The sequence below is a fragment of the Boleophthalmus pectinirostris genome, unplaced genomic scaffold (genome assembly GCF_026225935.1).
Source record: "Boleophthalmus pectinirostris isolate CB_2022bp ecotype Guang Dong unplaced genomic scaffold, ASM2622593v1 HiC_scaffold_14, whole genome shotgun sequence".
In the NCBI taxonomy this organism is placed as follows: domain Eukaryota; kingdom Metazoa; phylum Chordata; class Actinopteri; order Gobiiformes; family Gobiidae; genus Boleophthalmus; species Boleophthalmus pectinirostris.
In genome coordinates, this window is record NW_026571047.1 from 35,449,469 (window position 1) to 35,469,468 (window position 20,000).

General features: G+C 46.1%; 1 protein-coding gene across 1 annotated transcript in view; it reads right to left on the reverse strand.

The window, feature by feature from the left end:
• LOC110171210 (5-hydroxytryptamine receptor 3B-like) overlaps positions 1-4,225 on the reverse strand; it is a 23,953-nt gene extending 19,728 nt beyond the window's left edge. Inside the window, exons 1-2 of the mRNA XM_055149954.1 lie at positions 4,109-4,225; positions 3,803-4,045 (exon numbers count right to left, since the gene is read on the reverse strand). Coding sequence (XP_055005929.1) covers positions 3,803-4,045; positions 4,109-4,225 — 360 coding nt within the window. The remainder of the gene's footprint in view (positions 1-3,802; positions 4,046-4,108) is intronic.
• Positions 4,226-20,000: the final 15,775 nt, after the last annotated feature.

Below are 20,000 nucleotides of genomic sequence, written 5' to 3' on the forward strand. Positions count from 1 at the left end.
GTGTGTGTAAATGTGTAAATGTGTGTGTAATGTGTGTGTGTAAATGTGTGTGTGTAAATGTGTGTGTGTGTGTGTAAATGTGTGTGTAAAGTGTGTGTGTGTGTGTGTAAATGTGTGTGTGTAAATGTGTGTGTAAGTGTGTGTAAATGTGTGTGTAAGTGTGTGTGTAAATGTGTGTGTAAATGTGTGTGTAAGTGTGTGTGTAAATGTGTGTGTAAATGTGTGTGTAAATGTGTGTGTGTAATGTGTGTGTGTGTAAATGTGTGTGTAAGTGTGTGTGTAAATGTGTGTGTAAGTGTGTGTGTGTAATGTGTGTGTGTGTGTGTGTGTGTGTGTGTAAATGTGTGTGTGTAAGTGTGTGTGTAAATGTGTGTGTAAGTGTGTGTGTAATGTGTGTGTGTGTGTGTAAATGTGTGTGTGTAAATGTGTGTGTAAGTGTGTGTTTCATAAATCTGCTCCATCACCAAATCTTCAACCAACAAACTCCACAAAGGAGAAACATTCTTCATGAACAATTTATCCACAACATCAAGAGAAGAAAGAACAAAACTTAAAGGAAACAACGAGCCACATTAGTCACACAACAAACTCAACTCATGTTCTGATCATGAAGAAAACAGAAGAACTTGGCCACAGATGAGGCTGTGCAATCACTGACCAAGACTCGTTATAGTTACTATGAGTTTGGGGATAAGCCTAACAAGATACTTTCCCACCAGATCCGGCAGTCAACAGCAGCTCAGCATATTACCGAAGTCTATGTCTCTGATGTACTTACAATTAACCCACAAACCATTAACGATACATTTAAAGACTATTATTCCTCCTATACACAGCTGAGTTTCTGCCGGATAACAACTTTTATGAAACTTTTTTTTCACATTTTACCATTCCTACAGTTGCACCAGATAGAGCTGCTGAACTGGATGTGCCTTTCACCGCTGAGGAACTCAGGAATGCTGTCATGTCTATGCAGAGTGGGAAAAGTCCTGGTCCTGATGGTTTTCCATCAGAATTTTATAAGGTTTTTATTGACAAACTGTCCCCCCTGATGCTCAACATGCTGCGGGAATCCACTGATTTGGGTGTCCTCCCGGTCACTTTACGGCAAGCTACCATCTCCTTTATTTTAAAGAAAGACAAAGATTCCCGTTTCTGCAGCAACTACCTGTCCCATCTCATTGCTGTGTGCAGATATTAAAGTTCTGGCTAAAATGCTAAAAAGCGAATAGAGTCAATAATGCCTACAATAATTAATCCAGACCAGACAGGCTTTATTAAGTCCAGACATTCGTATCACAATATCAGGCGCTTTATGGACATCTTATACTCGCCTTCAACCTCTGACACCCCTGAAATAGTCATCTCCATGGACGCTGAAAAGGCTTTTGACCGGGTAGAATGGCCCTATTTATTTTACACCCTGAAACGCTTTGGTTTTGGCGATAAGTTCATATCGTGGATCAAATTGTTATATGCTCGGCCCATGGCACGAGTGCGCACTAATAATAATTACTCTGAATATTTCTCCTTGGGCCGTGGAACTCGGCAGGGTTGCCCCCTGTCCCCCCTCCTGTTTGCAATAGCCATAGAGCCACTTGCAGCAGCCATCAGATCCAGCTCTATGCATGGCATTTTGGGGGTGGCTCAGTACATAAAGTAGCCTTATACCCTGATGACCTGTTACTGTTTGTTTCAGATCCAGTTATCTCCATGCCCCCGGTTCTGACTCTGCTAAAGGAGTTTGGACAGATTTCAGGGTATAAATTAAACCTTAATAAAAGTGAACTCCTTCCTGTTAACCCTGCTGCCATTACATACCCTCTTTCCAGCTGACCTTTTAAAACATCTGCACATAGTTTTAAATATTTGGGTATTCATGTAACCAGGGAATTTTCAGATCTTTTCAAGACCAACTTTAATCCATTACTCGACCAGTTAACTCTAGACCTGCACCGTTGGTCCATGCTGCCTCTCTCTCTGGCGGGTAGAATTAGTTGCATCAAAATGAACATACTACCTAAATTACTTTATCTTTTTCAGTGTATACCAGTGTTTATTCCTAAACGTTTTTTTCAGTCACTTGACAGCACTATTGCACAGTTTTTGTGGAACAAGAAACCTCCCAGAATACGAAGGATTATACTGCAAAGAGATAAAGAAAATGGAGGTCTTGCCTTACCAAATTTTTTATTCTATTCCTGGGCTGCTAACATCCGTACAATGTTGTTTTGGTGCCATACTAATGATGTCATGCCAGTTTGGCTGCCAATAGAGGAGATCTCATGTGACTCTGCTTCTCTACTTTCCCTTTTGTGTCTACCCCTTAAATCATCTCCCACGTCATACTCGAATAACATTATAGTTAAGAACTGTCTTAAAATTTGGACCCAGGTTAAAGAACATTTTGGATTTCAGGGAATACCTCTTCTGTCCCCTTTCCACTGTGACCCTTTGTTTCCCCCATCATTAACTGATGGGACATTTGCTGTATGGAGGAGCCATGGACTGGTTTCTGTAAAAAACTTTTACATAAAGGGGGTTTTGGCTTCTTTTGCCCAATTAGCCTTAAACTTTAATCTACCCAACTCCCACTTCTTTAGGTTTCTACAGGCCCGAAAGTTTCATTGGTAGACACTTCCCCAGTGCTCCTGACATTCCTGATGGTACCATCATGGATACTATCATGGAGATCAGACCCTCTCTGAAAGGTGCAATTTCCAAAATATATAGCCTATTGTTTTCCGCTCTCAAAGTAACATCTGATCATCTTCGTGTGGCCTGGTCTGAGGAACTTGGTGTGGAGATTGATGAGGAACAGTGGAGGTCCGTCCTCAGGCACGTCCACTCTTCTTCAGTCTGCGCCCGACACTGCATCATTCAGTGTAAAGTGGTCCATAGAGTGAAGTGCACTGGTCAAAGAGTAAGTTTGCCCGAATCTTCCCAGGCACTGATCCTAACTGTGTAAAATGCAAATCGGGCCCAGCTAATCTCACTCACATGTTTCTAACCTGTCCTGCATTATCAACATATTGGAAAACTATTTTTGAGTCTCTATCAGTTGTTTGCAGTGCTAGAGTTCGCCAGTCCCCACTGACTGCTCTCTTTGGGATTCTTCCAGCCGGTCACTCCTTGTCACCCTGTTTTGTTGACCTGGTGGCTTTTCTCACACTGTTGGTCAGGCGGTTTGTCCTAATGCGCTGGAAAGACCCTCACCCACCCACTCACTCCCAGTGGATAAAAGATGCCCTTTCATTTATGAAACTGGAAAAAATAAGACACTCTCTCAAAGGCTCTGGCTCTAAATGTACTGAAGCCTGGTTACCTTTTATTGATCATGTAATGTCTCTGACATTGGAGGTGACCCTATGAGCTGTGTTGCCCTACAGCATGTATCCATGGGTATCAAGTGATTGATATAATCTAAGACAAATGTTTTAGTAGCACATATTCTGTTTTTGTTTTTTTGTAGGCCCTTTTTCTGTTTTTTGTTTTGTTTTAGTTTTTTTTAAAGGTGTGTAAATTGTGAAGTATTTACATTGTATACCAGCCTTGAATATTATACATCTTTATATAATTTGTCTTTTATATTTTGAAAAAGCATAAATAAATCATACATTAAAAAAAAAAAACAGAAGAACTTGTTCACTCAGACTCATTCTACTGTTACAATGAAGAATCAGTTTCATGATGTGGAGATTTGCACAGACACAGAGATTTGTGACGTTTAAATGTGAGACATAGAATCGGTGAACATCTGTAGCATTGGATCATGAGACTGTGGTGGAGGTGTTGCACTCACCACGTCCAGGATGGCGTAGACGATGATGTCCAGCAGCACGTCTGTGGGTTTGGTGTGGTTCCACACGGGGCGGCTCAGTGTGAACAGGTCCGACTTCTTGCTCAACTGAATGTGCTCCAGGACTGAGTGGTACGAGCAGTTCTGCTTCGGACGCCTCATCTGTCGACCCGGACGCCTCATCTGTCGACCCGGACGCCTCATCTGTCGACCCGGACGCCTCATCTGTCGACCCGGACGGTAAATCTGACACAAAGACACAAGAAGCTCTTTACATATGGTTGTAGTGATGCAGTGTCACACATGTACTCGAGTATCCCGGTTCTGAGCTGTGCCATAGTTACCATAGCAACCAGTGTAAATCTCCAGGACACAGGTTCCTGTTTCTCTGAGCGCCTGGAAACTCCACGTCCAGAATCCTGCCATAACCGTGAGACTCGTAACTCGCGCTGTTCTTTAGACTTTTATAAAACACTGCAAGAAAAAAGATCTTGTTTCCTTGGAGAAGTGTTTAATGCCATACTGTGGGACATTAACTCTGCTCAGACAGATTCTCTGATATTTGGGAGTCACAAAGTCTCAAGGATCCATTTTGGCGTGTGCAGCACATGGACCAATCACAGAGCAGCGTTGTGGTTTAAGATGGAGGTCGGCCTGATGGACCTGGCAGGTGGCTCAGACTGACCACGCCTCCCGTCGCCCGGCGCTCTCTGGACGAGGGGGTTCCAGGTGTGTGAAAGGAGGAACGCTCCGTCATCTCGGTTCATGGCGTCCGTGCCTCGTTTCCTGATTTCACCGTCCTCCCTGATCCAGCGTTTGGACTTGTTGTTTTCCGATCCGATGACCCGAGCCCCGACCCGATCCAGAATGTGGTTATTTCTTTTACAGTGTCTGATTTGGTGGATTTGAGGTTTTCCTTTTTTGCTTTGTCTTTTCATGTTCTGCTGAGTCTCCCTGATGTTTTCTTTTGGTGTTCCTTTTTTCTGATGTGTGTGTGATTTATTGCATTTATTATGTTGGATTTCGTAGAGGGCGGTGCACTTTTGTTCTTGTGGGATTTAATCTTTGGGGCGTACGAGGTGCTGGAGGAGTTTTTTGTGTGGTTTAACTTTGTGTCGTAGGATTCGAGACCGTTTTTTTATGATCTTTGACTCAAGTGCATTTGGACTCGGTTTTGTCTCGGTCTTGAAGGCGCTTGGTCTCGGTCTCGGTCTTGAAGGCACTTGGTCTCGGTCTTGAAGGCACTTGGTCTCGGTCTCGGTCTTGAAGGCACTTGGTCTCGGTCTCGGTCTTGAAGGCACTTGGTCTCGGTCTCGGTCTTGAAGGCACTTGGTCTCTGGTCTCGGTCGTCTTGAAGGCGGCTTGGCTTGGTCTCGGTCTTGAAGGCGCTTGGTCTCGGTCTCGGTCTTGAAGGCACTTGGTCTCGGTCTCGGTCTTGAAGGTGCTTGGTCTCGGTCTTGAAGGCGCTTGGTCTCGGTCTCGGTCTTGAAGGCACTTGGTCTCGGTCTCGGTCTTGAAGGTGCTTGGTCTCGGTCTCGGTCTTGAAGGTGCTTGGTCTCGATCTTGAAGGCGCTTGGTCTCGGTCTCGGTCTTGAAGGCGCTTGGTCTCGGTCTTGAAGGCGCTTGGTCTCGGTCTCGTCTCGGACTTGAGGTCTGGCGCTTGTCCAGTGAGATCATATTTGATTCCAGCCGGTGAATGTGCAGAGGTTTAGTTTCGCTGTAAAACCAGTGTAAAATGTGACTGTAAATGTGATAAACTTGAAAACACTTTCTTCACTTTGAAACAGTTTTGTGTAAAGTGCCAGTGGAATCGGATTAAAGAAGAGGTTCTCCAACTGTGGGTTAGGGTCCAAAAAGTGGCTCAGTGTTTATGTGCAGAACAGTTTGTTTGGATTATTTTAAGCCTAAATGAACATAACCAGATCAAATGGTTATAAAAACATTGACATAAATGTGTCAAAGTAATTGTAAAATACAAATAAATGTAGGACATTACAAACATGGTCTTGATTTGGTCTCGATGGGCCGTGGTCTTGGTCTTGTCTCAGTCTGGACCCTCAGTGGTCTCGGTCTTGACCTGGTCTGGGACCCTGTGGTCTGGACTGTGACACTGGTTTGACTCCAGTGTTTAAGTTTGTTTTTTTCATGGGTTCAGTTCAGGGGTCTGTTGGTTTTATTGATGACTTGTTGTGTGTCTTTGTTTCTGGTCTGTTGGGATATTGACATTGACATAGTTTGAGTGTTTGTGTGACGTGTCTCTCCTCCTCTTCCTCCTCTTCCTCCTCTTCGCTGTCGGTCTGTGGAGACTGTGGCTCCAGTCGTGTCCTCACTACTGCACTTTTTATTCAAGTCCAGTTTTTAGATCATTTTGTTGGACTAAAGAAAATTGAAAATTATTTTTATTGTATTTTTTAAATTTATTTCTATTGCATTTTATTTTGACTTGTACATTTACATTTATATAATTCTGTCTGATTATTTTCTGTCTTTTTGCTTCTTATTTAGAATGAATTCTTAACATTTCTACTTTTTCTTTTTGTTCTTCTGATAAACTGATGTGTGAGCTCCTGTGTCTGACTCGTTTCCCTGTGGATCAATAAAGTCTGAGTTTAAATAAATGTGAACCTAACCTGTGGGCGCGGCGTTGTGTCCCTCTGTGCCACAGGGCAGACGGGGATCATTAAAGTGAAGCGTTGGCGGCCCAGAGTCCCGGGTCACAGGAGGACGCGCCCGGGTGATGGACGCGTCTAATGCAGCGGATGTACAGAAGGATGTGGGCACAGACTCTTATCTCCATTAGAACTGAAGAGTCCAAAACCACAACATCTCACCACAGCTCCTCCCCACCAGAGACGGACGCTTCAGCACTAACAGGGTTAAAAAGCTCCACTGCGGGACATTTCCTCAGTAATCCTCCGGCCGAGCTCCTGACCCGTCCACAGCCGAGACGCACGACCAGATTCACAACAGACACAATTCTCCGTCCAAAAAGCTCAACATGAGACGCTTCAAAAGTACAGACCAGAAGTGGCACCAAGTCGCTGTTTAACAAGTCTCAAGGAGGGTCCCAAGTCTCTGGCCTCAAGTCCCAGTCAAGTCCCAAGTCTCTGACCTCAAGTCCCAGTCAAGTCCCAAGTCTCTGGTCTCAAGTCCCAGTCAAGTCCCAAGTCTCTGGTCTCAAGTCCCAGTCAAGTCCCAAGTCTCTGGCCTCAAGTCCCAGTCAAGTCCCAAGTCTCTGACCTCAAGTCCCAGTCAAGTCCCAAGTCTCTGACCTCAAGTCCCAGTCAAGTCCCAAGTCTCTGGCCTCAAGTCCCAGTCAAGTCCCAAGTCTCTGGCCTCAAGTCCCAGTCAAGTCCCAAGTCTCTGGCCTCAAGTCCCAGTCAAGTCCCAAGTCTCTGGCCTCAAGTCCCAGTCAAGTCCCAAGTCTCTGGTCATTTTTTTGGTGACTTGAGTTTGACTCGAGTCCAGGTCAGGTCTTTCAAGTCTCACCTCTTGTACAGGAAAAATTATTTTTACAAATACAAACGTGCATTAAAAATATTAAACACGATTACACAACATTTAGAGAAAAAATGAAAACAAAATGTTGAAAATCTTGCTGTAAATGTTTGAGCTCATATTTGGTTGAGTCTAAATAAAATAAAATAAACAACAAACGAGGGATAAATGTGCAGAAATTGAGACAATTTAGAAAAAAAAAAAAAGAGAAAAGTGAATTAAATCCATAATTCTGAGTGAAAGTGGATTATTGTTAAAGTATAAAATGGTGTAAAGTGACTCACGGATGGAGAGGAGCAGGCAGCCCAGAGCAAACAGCTTCATGCTGAAACTCAAGTGTCGTCTGCACAATGAAGCACAAACAGAGAATCTGAAGTGAACAGGAGGAGCTACAGTGGCCCACAAGCTCCAAACACAAACACCACATCTGAGCACCAGTTTGGTTCTTTTACTGAAAGAGGAAGAAAATGCTCCTTTAAACTCATGTCACAAGAGTTTCTCTTCACCCGCATCTCACAGTTCACAGTTCTGGTTTAGTCCTGGTTCAGACCTGGTTTAGTCCTGNGGTCTCGGTCTTGAAGTCTCGGTCTTGTCTCTGGTCTTCTTGGTCTTCTTGGTCGGTCTCGGTCTTGAAGGCTTGGTCTCGGTCTCGGTCTTGAAGGCGCTCTGGTCTCGGTCTTGAAGCTTGGTCTTGGTCTCGGTCTTGAAGGCGTCTTGGTCTCGGTCTCGGTCTTGAAGGCGCTTGGTCTCGGTCTTGAAGGCGCTCTGGTCTCGGTCTCGGTCTTGAAGGTCTTGCGGTTCGGTCTCGGTCTTGAAGGTCTTCAGGGTCTTGTCTGGTCTCGGTCTTGAAGGCGCTTGGTCTCGGTCTCGTCTCGGACTTGAGGTCTGGCGCTTGTCCAGTGAGATCATATTTGATTCCGGCTGGTGAATGTGCAGAGGTTTAGTTTCGCTGTAAAACCAGTGTAAAATGTGACCGTAAATGTGATAAACTTGAAAACACTTTCTTCACTTTGAAACAGTTTTGTGTAAAGTGCCAGTGGAATCGGATTAAAGAAGAGGTTCTCCAACTGTGGGTTAGGGTCCAAAAAGTGGCTCAGTGTTTATGTGCAGAACAGTTTGTTTGGATTATTTTAAGCCTAAATGAACATAACCAGATCAAATGGTTATAAAAACATTGACATAAATGTGTCAAAGTAATTGTAAAATACAAATAAATGTAGGACATTACAAACATGGTCTTGATTTGGTCTCGATGGGCCGTGGTCTTGGTCTTGTCTCAGTCTGGACCCTCAGTGGTCTCGGTCTTGACCTGGTCTGTGGACCCTGTGGTCTGGACTGTGACACTGGTTTGACTCCAGTGTTTAAGTTGTGTTTTTTCATGGGTTCAGTTCAGGGGTCTGTTGGTTTTATTGATGACTTGTTGTGTGTCTTTGTTTCTGGTCTGTTGGGATATTGACATTGACATTGTTTGAGTGTTTGTGTGACGTGTCTCTCCTCCTCTTTCTCCTCTTCCTCCTCTTCCTCCTCTTCCTCCTCTTCGCTGTCGGTCTGTGGTGACTGTGGCTCCAGTCGTGTCCTCACTACTGCACTTTTTATTCAAGTCCAGTTTTTAGATCATTTTGTTGGACTAAAGAAAATTGAAAATTATTTTTATTGTATTTTTTAAATTTATTTCTATTGCATTTTATTTTGACTTGTACATTTACATTTATATAATTCTGTCTGATTATTTTCTGTCTTTTTGCTTCTTATTTAGAATGAATTCTTAACATTTCTACTTTTTCTTTTTGTTCTTCTGATAAACTGATGTGTGAGCTCCTGTGTCTGACTCGTTTCCCTGTGGATCAATAAAGTCTGAGTTTAAATAAATGTGAACCTAACCTGTGGGCGCGGCGTTGTGTCCCTCTGTGCCACAGGGCAGACGGGGATCATTAAAGTGAAGCGTTGGCGGCCCAGAGTCCCGGGTCACAGGAGGACGCGCCCGGGGTGATGGACGCGTCTAATGCAGCGGATGTACAGAAGGATGTGGGCACAGACTCTTATCTCCATTAGAACTGAAGAGTCCAAAACCACAACATCTCACCACAGCTCCTCCCGACCAGAGACGGACGCTTCAGCACTAACAGGGTTAAAAAGCTCCACTGCGGGACATTTCCTCAGTAATCCTCCGGCCGAGCTCCTGACCCGTCCACAGCCGAGACGCACGACCAGATTCACAACAGACACAATTCTCCGTCCAAAAAGCTCAACATGAGACGCTTCAAAAGTACAGACCAGAAGTGGCACCAAGTCGCTGTTTAACAAGTCTCAAGGAGGAGTCCCAAGTCTCTGGCCTCAAGTCCCAGTCAAGTCCCAAGTCTCTGACAAGTCAGTCAAGTCCCAAGTCCCAGTCAGTCCCAAGTCTCCAGTCCAGTCAAGTCCCAGTCTCTGACCTCAAGTCCCAGTCAAGTCCCAAGTCTCTGACCTCAAGTCCCAGTCAGTCCCAAGTCTCTGACCTCAAGTCCCAGTCAAGTCCCAAGTCTCTGTCTTCAAGTCCCAGTCAAGTCCAAGTCTCTGGCCTCAAGTCCCAAGTCCCAGTCAAGTCCCAAGTCTCTGACCTCAAGTCCCAGTCAAGTCCCAAGTCTCTGACCTCAAGTCCCAGTCAAGTCCCAAGTCTCTGACCTCAAGTCCCAGTCAAGTCCCAAGTCTCCTCAAGTCCCAAGTCTCCTCAAGTCCCAATCAAGTCCAAGTCTCTGGTCTCAAGTCCCAGTCAAGTCCCAAGTCTCTGGCCTCAAGTCCCAGTCAAGTCCCAAGTCTCTGGCCTCAAGTCCCAGTCAAGTCCCAAGTCTCTGACCTCAAGTCCCAGTCAAGTCCCAAGTCTCTGGTCTCAAGTCCAAGTCGAGTCCCAAGTTTTTGGTCATTTTTCCAAGTCGTTAAGTTGGTGACTTGAGTCTGACTCGAGTCCAGGTCAGGTCTTTCAAGTCTCACCTCTTGTACAGGAAGAATTATTTTTACAAATACAAACGTGCATTAAAAATACTAAACACGATTACACAACATTTAGAGAAAAAATGAAAAACAAAATGTTGAAAATCTTGCTGTAAATGTTTGAGCTCATATTTGGTTGAGTCTAAATTAAAATAAAATAAACAACAAACGAGGGATAAATGTGCAGAAATTGAGACAATTTAGAAAAAAAAAAAAGAGAAAAAGTGAATTAAATCCATAATTCTGAGTGAAAGTGGATTATTGTTAAAGTATAAAATGGTGTAAAGTGACTCACGGATGGAGAGGAGCAGGCAGCCCAGAGCAAACAGCTTCATGCTGAAACTCAAGTGTCGTCTGCACAATGAAGCACAAACAGAGAATCTGAAGTGAACAGGAGGAGCTACAGTGGCCCACAAGCTCCAAACACAAACACCACATCTGAGCACCAGTTTGGTTCTTTTACTGAAAGAGGAAGAAAATGCTCCTTTAAACTCAATGTCACAAGAGTTTCTCTCCACCCGCATCTCACAGTTCACAGTTCTGGTTTAGTCCTGGTTCAGACCTGGTTTAGTCCTGGTTTAGACCTGGTTCAGACCTGGTTTAGTCCTGGTTTAGTCCTGGTTTAGTCCATATACGATGCAAAAGTTCATCATCTTCGCAGTTATTTTGGTGACAGTAACTTCAAAGTGCTGAAATAGTCGTGTAATGTTGTACATTTTAAATACAGTAATATTGTTATGTAACGAATGACTTTGAAATGACAGTAATAAAGTCATAATAACACATTACAGTTTTAAAGTAACTTGGCCAACAGTGGATCTTGTAAAGCTGTTGAAAACTAGAAGTCAGTTTGAAAAATAAATGCAGCTTTTCATTTACAGATCTCACCTAAAAATAAAATGAACTGAACTTTGAACTAGTTCATGAAAAGTGTGAACTTGCACAACACCGCCTCCACCCCGCTGAGCCTCGGGGCGGAGGAGCCGTTTGGAAAGAGCCGTTTGAAAGAGCCGCAGACTGGTCACGTGACCGCGCCTGAGCCGCAGCTGTGTCCGATGACGTGAGCCCGTGGTGAGATTTTCGCCTTTTATTTCATGTTACGCTGGTTTTATTCTGGATATTCACTTTTATTGCAGTTCTAAATAAGCGTGAGCCATTTTGTGTGAAAAACCAAACCCGCAGACGAGTTTAGAGCCGAAAACCGAACAGAACCGAACAGAACTGAAGCGGCGTTAGCTACAGTTAGCACTTAGCTTAGCAACGGCTAACGGCGTTACTCGTGTTTGTGGATAAAGCGCTTTATTCTTGGAGCTGGGCTGAAGGTTTAAACTCTTTTATTCGCACCTCTGTTCGTGTTTCACTTTGAGTTTATTTAATTTCACAAATGTTTAAATCCTCATTTTGAGCTAAATGTTGACAGCCAAGTTCGTCACGGGGGCACGCCTTTTCTGCTCCGTGATTGGTTGATGGAGATGTCACTCTCAGAAGTCGAGCTCTGATTGGTTAAACCTGACCCAGAGTCTTCGTTCACGTTTTCTGTTTACATCTTTGTGGACGGATGACTCCTCGTTGTATTTTTCTTGCCTCACCCACGCTTCCCGTTTTGTTCCACACCCGGTTCATTTTTAACATCTTTTTCCGTAACATTTTTTACCGTGTCACCCCCTAGGCTCCCGTGGCACCTAACAATCTTTAAGATAAAAGTCCTGGTTTAGTCCTGGTTCAGTCCTTGGTCTCTTTTTAATCTAAATGCACTTATGTGAGTTTTGAGATTATAAAAGCAGAAGGTCCATACCCGTCTGCTCTGGTCCACCTTGTGATGTCATGTGGTGATGTCAGACGTGTGTGTCTGGAGCTTTTTAAAGACTCAAGTCATGTTCCAAATGAACCTGCAGCTTTTCTAAAAATAATCACATGTTTTTATCCAGGACATATTTTCTGCTCGTGTGTGTGTGTGTGTGTGTGTGTGTGTCAATGTGTGGATAAACATTCTTCATGAACAATTTATCCACAACTATCAAGAGAAGAAAGAACAAAACTTAAAGGAAACAACGAGCCACATTAGTCACACAACAAACTCAACTCATGTTCTGATCATGGAGACTTTCACATTTAAACATCACAAATCTCCACAACATCAAATCTGTTTTAATTGTAACAGTAGAATGAGTCTGTTATATTCATGACCATAACGTTAAATGTTACGCATAATGTTTTGCATGTCCTGTGTCTGCCCTGGACTCGGACTTGGACTCGGACCTGGACTTGGACCCAGAGTCATGTCTCGCCGCAGCCTTCGTATCAACAACAGCCTCTTGGACCGAAGTCTGCCCCACGGAAGCTCCTCCTTCAGCGTGGGAGGAGAAACAGTGGGCTGGAGAAACAGGTCTGCTCCTGTGTCTGCTCCTGTCTGCTCCTGTCTCTGCTCCTGTCTCTGCTCCTGTCTGCTCCTGTGTCTGCTCCTGTCTGCTCCTGTCTGCTCCTGTCTGCTCTCTCTGCTCTGTCTCTCTCTGTCTCTCTGCTCTCTCTCTGCTCTCGTCTCTCTCTCGCTCTCTCTCTCGTCTCTCTGCTCTGCTCTCTCTCTGCTCGTCTCTCTGCTCGTCTCTCTGTCTCTCGCTCGTCTCTCTGCTCTCTCTCTCTCTCGTCTCTCTCTGCTCTCGCTCTCTCTCGCTCTCGTCTCTCTGCTCTCGTCTCTCTCGCTCTCGTCTCTCTGTCTCTCTGCTCGCTCGTCTCTCTGCTCGTCTCTCTCGTCTCTCTGCTCTCGTCTCTCTCGCTCTCTCTCTCTCTCTCTCTCGTCTCTCTGCTCGTCTCTCTGTCTCTCTCTGCTCTCGTCTCTCTCGCTCTCGTCTCTCTCTCTCTCGTCTCTCTCTCTGCTCTCGTCTCTCTGCTCGTCTCTCTGCTCTCGTCTCTCTGCTCTCGTCTCTCTGCTCGTCTCTCTGCTCTCGTCTCTCTCTCGTCTCTCGCTCGTCTCTCTGCTCGTCTCTCTGCTCGTCTCTCTGCTCTCGTCTCTCTCTGTCTCTCTCTGCTCTCTCTCTGCTCGCTCTCTCGTCTCTCTGCTCTCTCTCTCTGTCTCTCTGCTCGTCTCTCTGCTCTCGTCTCTCTCGTCTCTCGTCTCTCTGTCTCTCTCTCTCGTCTCTGCTCGCTCTCTCTCTGCTCTCGTCTCTCTGTCTCTCTCTCGTCTCTCTCTGTCTCTCTGCTCGTCTCTCTGCTCTCTCTCTGCTCTCTCTCGTCTCTCTGCTCTCTCTCTCTCTCTCTCTCTCTCGTCTCTCTCTCGTCTCTCTCGTCTCTCGTCTCTCTCTCTCTCTCGTCTCTCTCTCTCTCTCGTCTCTCTCTCTGCTCTCTCGTCTCTCTGCTCGTCTCTCTGCTCGTCTCTCTCGTCTCTCTCGTCTCTCTGCTCGTCTCTCTGCTCGTCTGACTCGTGTGTCTTGTGTTCAGGTCTCGTTCGTGTCGGCGTCTCTCGTCTTCGTGCTCAGAGTCGCTCTTCGTTCACACACCTCATAAAACTCGTCCTGAAGCTCGTCCTGAAGCTCCTGTGAGCAGTTCGGTGGTGAGCTGCAGTGGGGTTCACTCTGTGGCTGCCTCTGACGTGTCTCTTCTGTCCTGGCTCCTCGACGAGTCCATTATCCCGGAGTCCACGGCGCTCAACAGCTTCTGGGGTGAGAACTCGCACGGTCCAGGTTTGTGGTGTTGGGTCAGGGATATTGTCACGGTCATTTTCTTAAAGTTTAAAATAAATTCTACACAAAAAACAGAACATAAATGATTGTATTTTATTTGAAGTGTCCCCCTCATGTTTTGTGTGAGGTGAGTGTGGAGAGTCGGTCTTGTCCGGCTGAAGCCTCTGGTCCTTAGACGGTCCGGCGCTGCAGATAAAGGAGCCGTGTGCTTTTCACAGCTTTTCTCTCAACTGGATTTAACTCAAGTTTGACTTTTCCTCTTGTTCTTCTGTTCTGATGCTGGATCAGATCAGAGAGTTTTTTTGAACGATCGACTTCCTTCAGTGAGAGTCGTCCCAGAGACAAACGTGTGCAGCCCAGACACACGTCGCTCTGCTCACAGCCCGGACTCCCACGCTCCCATCCTCCAGCGCTCGTGGAAATCCTGCAAAACTCATGGACGTTTAGGCTACGTTTACACATAGCCGGGTATTTTGATAAACGAATATTTCCCTCCCTCCGTTTTCCAAAATAACATCGTGCATACAGCGTTGTTTTCAAAAAAGTTTTCATTTACATCAACCCGTATAAATCCTCCATCGAGCGCCGTCAGAACTACACCGAGTCTCTGGGCAGCACCTGGATTAGACACAAACCTCTAGCATTGATTTAATTACAGTTGTAAGGATTGCTAAAAAATACCTTGAAAAACGTACAATGAACACCATACAAGGAACCAAACGGGATTCACGCTTCTGTCCGGATGCTTTGCACCACCTCAGAACCAGCCGCGGTCGAGCGCGGAGGACCTGAGCAGCCCACACGGACCTGTGGTCCACAGCGCATTCTTGCTATTCCCGCATGGAACCAGCGCGCAGATGACAACACTGAAGCACTCGGACCCAGTCCTTTGCGCGCTGGTCTTATTCGCCCCCGTCTGGAACCAGAACATGGAGGATGGAGCCTCCAGACCGATCGGACCAACACTGGACCTCCAGCCCCGTCTTGAGGAGCTGCGCTCTGCGGTGATGCTCCTGTGTGTTGTGCTGTTGCCCGAGCTCAGATCTTCTGCTCTGGGCTGATGTGCAGGTCCGTATGGGATGGCGTCTGGACATATATATAACACCTTCAAAAGGAAAATTGTGAGGGGTAAAATTTAAAAAAAAAATTATAATATTATAATTAAAAAACATTTTTTAGCCCCCTCACAATTTTCCTTTTGAAGCTTTTTAGGGGTTTGATGGGTTAATCAGGGGTGTCAGACCCGCACCACCTGTATTTCACACACTGTCATCATCATAGCAAAAGGTAAACGTCGGTCGCACTTTCAGCGCATCAGCTCCTAAAACTCTGTTTATGTCACTTTACACGCAAACGTGAAACTGGAGTTTTCCAGAATCTCCACTCTAACCAGAGTTTTTTGAAAGATTTTTTTTCAGAGGCGAATTTGCCGTTTGTGTGTAAAAGATGGGTACAAACGAAGGGAAATGATTTTAAAATACTCGAGTACGTGTAAACAGGGCCTTAGTGTCTCTTCCCCGCCGCTCCAGTGTTGTGTTCAGTTCTCATGAGTCTGTTCTGATTATTTGTGAACGTCTGTGTCTTTTGTTTAAAAGAGACGACAATAAATGCACTGACAGGATTTAGAATGTTCAAAAAGTATGATGCCAAACCATAAAGTGAGTGGAAAGATTTCACATTTCAGATTTACACCTAAAAGTCTGATCGGTTCTACACATGTAGGTGCAAGGTGAAAGTCATGGAAAATTCACTTTAGCTCATGGAAAAGTTTTGAAATGTCGTCAGTGGGACGGTGAGAGCCCACAGGACAGTTTTGGATCTGATTTCCACCCAGCAGGAGGAGAAACTGTATTTAAATCAAACTGTCCTGTAGCTCTCACAAACCTCTGGCACATGGAGTTTGAGGCGAGTTCGGCTTTAGAACCGAATTTTCATACGGAGAAAAAATGTGGTGGAACCTCAGACTCAGCCAATCAGAGCTCTGCTTTAAGCTCTTTTATTATTCTCTTAATTGATTTTTACACTGACTAATACTCAGTCTCATTTCCATCCTCTGTTTCAGGTCTGGACTCTGACGTCAACCCCAAAGGTGAGTTTATATTTTTCTAAGTTCAAGTTCCAGCTGGAGTCTGGTTTAGGTTCTGCTCTTTATGTTCAGACAAATGTTACAGAACAGAACTTTACATCTGAATGACTGAAATGTTTTATTTGCATGTTTTTGTGCGTTCAGAGAGCATGCTGATGTGTGAGAGCACCGTCCTCGCAGACACCACCGTGATTGGTCCAGGCACTTCCTGTTTGAGGCCACACAGCGCTTTGATTGGTCCAGAGCCCCTCTGCAGTAAAAACAGTAAAACTCAGTGTGACTGCGGTCGGCCGAAGGACTCGAAATACACCCGCTCCACCTCCTGCTCTGTCAGACCAGAGACCAGTCCAGAGACCAGTCCAGGATCCAGTCCAGAGACCAGTCCAGAGACCAGAAAAGGGTCCAGACCAGAGACCAGACCAGAGACCAGACCAGGATCCAGACCAGAGACCAGACCAGAGACCAGACCAGGATCCAGACCAGAGACCAGACCAGGATCAGAGTCGGGCACGATCTACTACAGAGGCCGCAGACACAGAGGTGAGACGTTTAACGACTGAGGAGGAAATGACGATGGATGTTTTTTTGTTTTTTCAAATATTCAGTTCACACATGTAACAAACTTTACACAAACAGATAATTTTTTTTTTTTACACAAGTAAAAAGTGAATTTGTGAACTTGAATATAACTTCAGATAAATGTGTGGAGTCAGTAGGGACTCAGATATTTCATCTAAATATCCACACAAAAAATTATGAAATCCCCATGGGACTCACCTGTCCCCCCGTCCCCGCCCCTGCCCCTGCCCCTCAGGTGTGGTGCTGTGGTTCTGCTTCAGGAGGTGGTTCTTCTGGTTCCTCTCTGTTCTGATTGGACTGAACCAGAACGTCCAAAAACTCAAAGGTAAAAAAACCCACCAGTCTGAGCCTGGGTGTCACCTGTCTGTTCTGGTGTGAGGTTCTGTTGGATCGTGTTGTTCCAGACGTGCTGCAGCTGTGGCTCTGCTCTTCCCTCTCTCACCTGAAGAGGGCAGCACAGACCCAGCTGTGGTCATCAGTGCTGTAGAGGAGCTGGAGCTGGAGCTGATGGTGATGGTGATGGTGGTGTTAGTGGTGCTGCTGGTGGAGTAATGGTGTTGGTGGTTTTGGTTTTGGTGCTGGTGTTACACACATGAGCAGAACTCCTCACTTTGCTGCTGAATATTCATGAGTTGTGATTTATGCAAATTCAGAGGTGGAGATTTTCCTGTTTCTATGACGACATGCAAATGAACTCCTCTAATCTGCTCCACACCCTCCACACCCTCTCCCTCCGTCTCTGTCCTCTCTGTGTCTCCATCTCTGTCCTCTCTCCTCTGTCTTCTCGCTCTCCGTCTGCGTCTCTGTGGGACAGACTACAGACAGTAGTTGGTAATAGTTTTTTCCACAGGTGGGTTGTGCGTCGGGATGAGAGAGTCCAAAGACAAAGCGTCCAGTGGAGCCGTGTGTGAGTAACTCAAGATTCTTTTACATTTGTCTCCATTCAACTTTTTCCAAATAACAGACTGTGACACGTGTGCGGTTAAAGTGAAGATCATTCTGTTTGAGGAGCCTTTCATGTGTGGGGCCCTCACCTGTCTGACTCACCTGTCTGAGCGGGGCCCTCACCTGTCTGAGCGGGGCCCTCACCTGTCTGAGCGGGGCCCTCACCTGTCTGAGCGGGGCCCTCACCTGTCTGTGCAGACCCTCAGAGCTCCGTCGTCTCACCTGGTCTCCACATGTTGACAGTGAAGCTCCTCACAGCTCACACGTCCTGGTGTCAGGTCGTGGTGTCCGAGTCCGGGCCGGGGTCCTGGGAGCTTCTCTGCTGCAGCTGGACTCTGCTGCTGGAGTCCACTCACGAGAACTGAACCTGGATTTATGAAACAACCATGAGACTGGAGTCCAGGGTTCCCACAGTCATGGAAATCCTGGAAAAGTCCTGGAATTTTAGTGTCTCTTTATCTGTACAGCTCCAGTGTTGTGTTCAGTTCTCATGAGTCTGTTCTGATTATTTCTGAACGTCTGAGTCTTTTGATTTAAAGAGACGACAATAAATGCACTGACTGCACGATTTAGAATGTTCCAAAACTATAATCCCAAACCAGAAGGTGAGTGGAAAGAGTTAAACATTTCAGATTTACACCTAAAAGTCTGATCAGTTCTACACGTGTAGGTGCAAGGTGAAAGTCATGGAAAATTCACTTTAGCTCATGAAAAAGTCATGGAAAAGTTTGGAAATGTTGTCAGTGAAAAAATGTGGGAACACTGGGAATCTGTAGTCTCCCCTGTCTCCCCTGTCTCCCCTGTCTCCCCTGTCTCCCCTGTCTCACCTGTCTCACCTGTCTCACCTGTCTCACCTGTCTCACCTGTCTGTGTGTGTCAGGTGCAGAGCGCAGACAGGGCCCTCTGTCTCACACCGCCGTGTCTCTGCTCCTCAGTCTGATGGCCGTTCTGTGGAGTGTCACAGTATTCACAGGTTCATGCTCACGTAGGAATGAGGGCGGTGGTGGTAGTAGTAGTAGTAGTAGTATTTGTAGTATTTGCAGTATTGTATTGTATTGTAGTAACACAGTGGGCAGTGTCTGTGTGTGGGGCTTCTGCTCGAGTTTCCTGGTGTGGAGCTGTGACCTCAGGACGGGGCTCACATTATTTCAGCCGATACCGATATTCACCTGCTGCTGCTGCTGTGACCGATATTTATCTTTTAAAATCCCACGTGTCTGGAGCCGAAGTTCAGATCCCACAGGAACTTTCACTTCTGATAAATCTGAAATATGTTTTAGTGGAATCTGAAATCCTGAGTGTGTGACAGACTAAGAACTGAAGCTGAGGACGGACCAGGACTGGGGCAGCGCTGGTAAATATCGAATATCGAATACCCACAGCTCACCCCCCTCTGCTCGTCTCCCGTGTGGACTCTTCCTCTCAGCCTGTGCAGTGTGCGGATCTAATATTTAGTTTTTTTATTTAAATCTGTTTTCTGTTTGTTTGTTTGTGTTGTCGTTTGTTTGTTTGTTGTCGTTTGTTTGTTTGTTTGTGTTGTCGTTTGTTTGTGTTGTCGTTTGTGTTGTTTGTTTGTGTTGTCGTTTGCATGTTGTCGTGCGCCCCCTGCAGCCTGCCTCGTGTACGACTCGTGCCTCAGGTCGCTCGCCGCTCTTCTTCCTCTGAGCAGGAAGTGCCTGGGTGTCTGTGCGGAGCTGGGACAGTCCACAGGTTCAGACTCCGCCGTGTGCCGTGGACCACAACTGCACCACACGCACACAGACACACACACACTGACACAGACACACACTGACACAGACACACACACACTGACGCACACACTGACGCACACAGACACAGACACGCACACAGACACGCACACAGACACGCACACAGACACGCACACAGACACGCACACACACTGACACACACGCAGACACACACACTGACACGCACACACACTGACACGCACACACACAGACACACACACTGACACGCACACACACAGACACACACACAGACACGGCACACACACTGACACACACACAGACACACACACTGACACGCACACTGACACGCACACACACAGACACACACACTGACACGCACGCACACACACAGACACACACACAGACACACTGACACACACACACACATACACACAAACACACACACTGACACGCACACAGACACACACACTGACACACACACACAAACACACACACAGACACACAAACACACACACTGACACGCACCCACACAGACACACACACGCAAACACACACACTGACACACGCACACTGACACGCACACTGACACGCACACACTGACACGCACACACTGACGCACACAGACACACGCACGCTGACACGCACACTGACACGCACACTGACACGCACACACACAGACACACACACAGACATGCACACCGACACGCACACACACCGACGCACACCGACACGCACACCGA